The sequence below is a fragment of the Arachis hypogaea genome, chromosome 16 (genome assembly GCF_003086295.3).
Source record: "Arachis hypogaea cultivar Tifrunner chromosome 16, arahy.Tifrunner.gnm2.J5K5, whole genome shotgun sequence".
NCBI lineage: Eukaryota > Viridiplantae > Streptophyta > Magnoliopsida > Fabales > Fabaceae > Arachis > Arachis hypogaea.
In genome coordinates this window covers 147,836,486-147,842,141 of record NC_092051.1, presented here as the reverse complement: position 1 = coordinate 147,842,141, position 5,656 = coordinate 147,836,486, and the positions used below count along the sequence as shown (strand labels likewise).

The 5,656-nt window shown below is 35.4% G+C and overlaps 1 protein-coding gene across 1 annotated transcript; it reads right to left on the bottom strand.

Annotated features, from left to right (window-relative positions):
• Positions 1-603: 603 nt before the first annotated feature.
• LOC112697716 (probable xyloglucan glycosyltransferase 12) lies at positions 604-4,579 on the bottom strand. The gene is made up of 5 exons (XM_025751018.3): positions 3,272-4,579; positions 2,625-2,933; positions 2,223-2,513; positions 1,820-1,933; positions 604-1,703 (listed from the first exon to the last, which is right to left on the bottom strand). Exons 1-5 carry the CDS (start codon positions 4,094-4,096, stop codon positions 1,047-1,049), a joined length of 2,196 nt encoding a protein of 731 aa, XP_025606803.1. The 5' UTR covers positions 4,097-4,579; the 3' UTR covers positions 604-1,046.
• Between the last annotated feature and the right edge of the window lie 1,077 nt (positions 4,580-5,656).

The window sequence follows — 5,656 nt, the reverse complement described above, 5'->3', positions numbered from 1 at the left end:
TAGTCTCTCCATAGTTATCTAGAAATCGCAGATTCGAGTAAAGAATCAAGTTATGACAGTGTTAAGACTTAAGAGTGTTGTTAGGAGAAAGAAAAAAAATTGTAAATATAACGAAAAATAAAAAAAATAAAAAATGACAAAAAAAATTAATACTCTAGTTTTTTTCACCATTATTAGTAATTTTACACAACCAAAAAATTTGTCTTATGTTAATTACATGTTATCATTTTAGATAGAGCACAAAAAATAGTCTGAATTTTTCCAAATTACTATGACTTTAGTATCAAAAGGCATTTAAAAAAAAATCAAAGCAAAATTTTCCATCAGTGACTTTATTTTATGTTAGCATCAAGCCATGAATGAAAAATTTAAAAACCAAGTGTACAGGACCACACCAACTTCTTTACAACCATCACTACATATTCGTGATACTTTTGGTCATCATTATGTTAAAAATAAATCAATTAAAAAGAAAAAAAATAAGAAAAGACAATCAATTATTCAGATCCCACTTTCCTATGATGAATGTAGACAAAAATGAATTCAAGTAATGACTTTGCACTATTCTCTTCATGCCACAAAGATAAGGAGGATAATCTTGACTTTTTCAGTGCCAACTCAATTGAGATTCTAATCTTAAACCACAAATTTTTCTTACAAAAGAATTGATCCAACAAGAAAAGAATAAACACCATAAAATTACAAAGTGGTAAAGGTAAAAATAAAAAAAGGGTAAAAACTTGCACATTGAAGGAGGCATTAACTAATTACTAGGCTTCCATTCTACTTACCCTTTATTCCAAATCAAACCCTTCTTTTTATGTGTTCTTAATAACAGACTTTGAAGCTTCCCATAGGGCTTAATTTGGAATCTTGGAACCTTGCAAGTGTGTGACCAATAATTTGTCTTCAAGTGATTCTTAAGGGCATACCTTTTGTCCACACTTTTCTTTTTCAAGTGTATATAGTTTTCTCCATGCATGTATCTTTTTACATATTAAAAAAAATTAAAAATTTCCTATGCTGTTTTATTATAAGATTCAATCTCAATCAACTTGTTCACCAATCAAGTCTAGACCAACCAAAAGGAATGAAATCCCTTGGAAAAGCAAGAAGTAGAAATGGATTCCTTGTGCTGAAAGAAGAGACCTTGCTGAGGCTGTTAGAAGCAAAAAGGCCAAAGCAAGTTCCTTCATATATATTCTATTATGCTTCTTATTCTTCTTTGATGATGATGAGGATGATGATGCAATTTTCTTCTTCTCTTGCCTTTGGATCTCTTCGTTATTTTCGGCGAGAACAGGTGCCGAGGCCACTCTTTGATGATGCTTTGGTGGTTTCTCGACCATGGAAACTAGGTCGCCTTCAGAGGATCGGCCGGATTTCTTGGTTACAACCCACTCGTACGCACTACCGAGCTGGAATAGGCCGGAGATCATGGCGTTGAATTTGGTGACTGACATTGTGTTCTCAAAGAGAAGGTAAGGGACTATAAACGGGAAAGATTTCGGGGCGGGAAGGATGTTAAGGAATGACATTGTGGCCGGAATGTAGCAAACAACCCAAGCAGGGAGCTCGGCTTCCGGGACAAACATTGTCATTGGCAGAATTATGCAGAATAGTGTGAATGAATAGAAAGGTAGTATCAATTTTCTAAGAAGAAAGAACAGAAATATGATGTTGAATTTCTTTGATAAGCTTATCTGCAAGAACATAATTGGTAATGACATTGTATAAGCACTAGCAAAAGATGTTGAGGTCTTGATTATTGCCATATAAACAAGGCACTGAACTGAGATATGCATAGTACAATGCTTACCTTCGAGCGTATGATGGCGGGCAAACAAAGGCGAAACAATTGCATTGGTCCGGAATGCCATCTATGTTGCTGTTTCCTATAAGCTTCATAAGATTCTGGTAGCTCACATTGACACTGGAAATAGTAACAAGTTACAATTAGTATGATAGAAGATGACTTTGAATAACAAAATTTAGGCTAAGCTAGCCATCGCCCCTCAACGATACATGCAAGATCAATTTGATCCCTGAAAGATTCATGACATCGGTTTATTGATGTCACATGTAACTTTTAGATACTAAAGCAATGTCGATGTATATATTTAACTATTTAAGGAGGACTAAGCATGTCTTAGAGGGATTAAATACCTAGTTTAATCTAATAATTTAATAGTTTGGTAGAAAATTAGAGTAGTGGGGCAAACCTCAACATCATTGAGGAAGATGAATTTCCAGCCATGAAGATGTGCTCGAACGGCAATGTCCATGTCCTCAACAGTGGTCCTCTCCAACCAACCACCGGCATCCTCCAAGGCCTTAATTCTCCACACTCCGGCGGTGCCATTGAACCCAAAGAAATTAAGGAAGATCCCATTTACTTGCTGCTCAACCTCGAAATGGAAAGCCAAATTAATGTTCTGTAAACGTGTTAAAAGGTTCTCATCCTTGTTCACAAAAGACCATCTCGTTTGAACTAATCCCAATTCGTCGTTATCCTGCATAGTATCAAACCAAATAAATTCAGTTGACTATAGCAGAAACATCCATCCAACAATAGATGCTAAATTTCTAGTAAGGGCATTGAATTTAATGAATTAATGAATCACCTTAAAATGAGGAACTGTTCTTTTAAGGAAATCAGCAGTAGGCTGAAAATCAGCATCGAAAATTGCAACAAACTCGTAGTCTTTCACATAGCTACAACTCATGGCAGATTTCAAGTTACCTGCCTTGTAACCCTCTCTGATCACCCTATGCCGATACACAATGTTGGCACCCTCTTGTTGCCATTTCTTCACCTCATCACTGATCAAAGACTGTGTTATTGGATCATCTGAATCGTCTAGAACTTGAATTAGCAACTTGGACTTAGGCCAATCCAAATTGCAAACAGCACCAATCGATTGCTGATAAACCTGAAGAACACAATCAACTTGATTGGATCAACAAACCACATTATTAAGTTTGGAGGTAGATTATGTTGGTTTCAAGTAGCTAGGTGGAGTCCAAATTGGAAGAAATCCAAATTAACAAGTTAAGCAATAAATGACAAAACAAGTCAAACATCACTTCTTGATCCAAAGCTTTAAGGCTTTACAAATATATACCATTCAATTAATCCAAACTTACAACTAAAACTTGAAATTCCATCCTAGGAACACAAATTGCCTAATTTTTCAAAGCAAGTTGAACCCACAAATAGACTAATCCAAACAGAGAAATCAATCAAATCATCATTGTATCTTTATCTTACCTCTCTCTCATTGCACATGGGGATCTGGACTAACACCATAGGAAAGAACCCTTTCTTCTCCCCAGATTCAAGATCCAAATCACCATAATCTTCAGCAGCAACATTCTTGATCTTCTTATACCGGATCCAAAAACAACCCAAGCAAAGCACAAGCCTATCCAAGCTCTGAATAAGGAACAACACAATGCAGACATTGGCAAGGAACTGCAATGGTGGAGCAAGGTACTCCACACGGATCAAGACCCACCGAGAATAAACCCAACCAAACAAGCCCTTAACCCCAAAATGTGACCAAAATTGCTCCAAATGAAGATGGGGTGCACCAAAGTGAACAAAGTTCCAACCTTTGAAGTAGTGAGCAGCAACCTCAAAACAAAGTAAGATCACAGATAAATAAAGAAACAACTTGATACAATAATAGAACCTTGCCTTAACCCTATGATTTTCCTTCTCCCTCCCAACACCGACACCAACACCATTAACATCACTGTCGTTTTCAGCATCAGTTCTTCCAGAAACGACACGTCGTTTAACAGCAGAAGCAAGGGACAACAATGCAGGAGGCAAAGAAGCCAAACAACCTGCGGCTCTGTGAGCTTTAAGGAGAAGAACCCAAGTTAGTTGCTTTGCGTTTTTCCCTCTTGCTTTGTCTCTTGATGAAGTGTTGTGTGATGTTGTTGTTGCTGTTGTTGTAACAATGAAGTCTTCTTCAGAAGGAGCTTCAAGTTCAACCATGGACCAGTTTGGATTCTCCATCTTCACCACCACAGGGGTACCTCTATGGCTCTCTTTGTTCTTCCCAAACATGTTGAATAAAGGTGCCATTTTTCTTCAATGATCTCAAAAACCCACCTCAGAAAAACAACCAAACCAACCAAAAAATCAAAAACAAGTAAGAAAATAGTGAAAAAATGTGTTTTTCTCTTTTGGGGTTCTACAGTTCTAGTAGTAGTAGTAGTTGCTGTTAGCCCCAGAAGAAGAATGAGGAAGAAGAAAGAAGAAGAAGAAGAAGGAAAATGGAGGGTTTAGGAATTTAATGTGATAGTGTCAGAGAGAGAGAGACGCGTGGAGAGGAGGAAGGAGAGCAAAGCGTCTCGAAGACATGGTGACATTGGGAGCAAAAGCTTATTTAAGAGAGAGTGAAAGTGAGACTCAGTTTGAGAGAGAGAGAGTGAGAGAGGGTTTTTGTTTGAATGAAGAATGTGTTTGGATGAGAACAAAAGAGGTTGCATCCAAATTACAGCTTGCAACAACGGAAGAAAGGAAGAAGAAGAAGAAGCAAAATTAGCAAGTGACGTAAGAAAAGACAGTAACAATTTCATTACCTCACTCTTCTAAATTTTGCTGCAACCCTGTAACCATTATTAACACATTTCTTTTCTTAATTTTTTTTCTATTCAAAGTTTATTGGGGGGTTTGGATGAGTTTTTCTTTTTCTTTAATATTTTTTTAAAAAAATAATTTTATATTTAATATTTTATGTAAAAATATTTTTTATTTAATAATTATATTTAAATATAATAATTTAAAGTATTTTTTATTTATTTATTATCTTAAAAATATTTTTTTAAAAAGAAAATTTTTTAAAAAATGTATAAATTGTAATTTTTAAACAAAGATGTTTTTTATTTTTTTAATATTTTTATTTTTTATTATTAAAATTTTATCAAACATATTAAAAAATAAAAAAATCATTAAAAAATATCTTTTTCTAATCACTTAATAGCACCCAAATAAATTTTATATAAAAAGCGATGTATATAGTACAAAGAGTTTTTTTTTTTGTAGGGACAACTCCTCTTTTAGTCTTTATGGTTTGGGATCGAAATTAAAATTATCTCTAATAATATCATGAACAAAAAATATTCTTAACTCAAATCAATCTTCATCTCTTTTTTTTTTTTTCTCAAACACATAAATAGAGAGGGAGAGAGAACAAGAAAATAAGAAAAGAACAACGAGAAAGGTGAAGAATAAAGAGGAAAATAAGAAAAAAAAAGAGGGCATCAGTAGCGAAAAAAGCCGTTGTCGCTCACCATTACTGAAGGGAGAGTGAAGAGAGAAAGAATGCAAACTAGAGAAAACAGAGACATAATGCAGAGAGAAGATGAGTGAGCTCGTTAGAAAGAGAAATGAGAAAAAAAAAGAATAAGAAAAAGGTGATGATAGAAAAATATTGTTGAGCCAGAGAAAGACGAAGTGAAGGAGAAAGGGAGGGGGATGATGCGAGACCGAGAGAGAAAAAACTCGAGAGAAGGAGAAGAAGAGGTGTCCGCCTCTATCCCACCACGATTGTCGTCGGAACTCGCCATAGCTCATCGAAGGAGGTCCACTGGAGTTGTAGCATTGTTGCTTCTGCTCTATTCCGTAGTTTTTGTGCTCTGC

Coding starts and splice junctions, on each gene's coding strand:
- LOC112697716 (XM_025751018.3), bottom strand. CDS start 4,096: ATGGCACCTTTATTCAACATGTTTGGGAAGAACAAAGAGAGCCATAGA. Junction 2,514..2,624: donor GAACAGTTCCTCATTTTAAG/GTGATTCATTAA, acceptor GATACTATGCAG/GATAACGACGAATTGGGATT. Junction 1,704..1,819: donor CCGCCATCATACGCTCGAAG/GTAAGCATTGTA, acceptor ATGTTCTTGCAG/ATAAGCTTATCAAAGAAATT.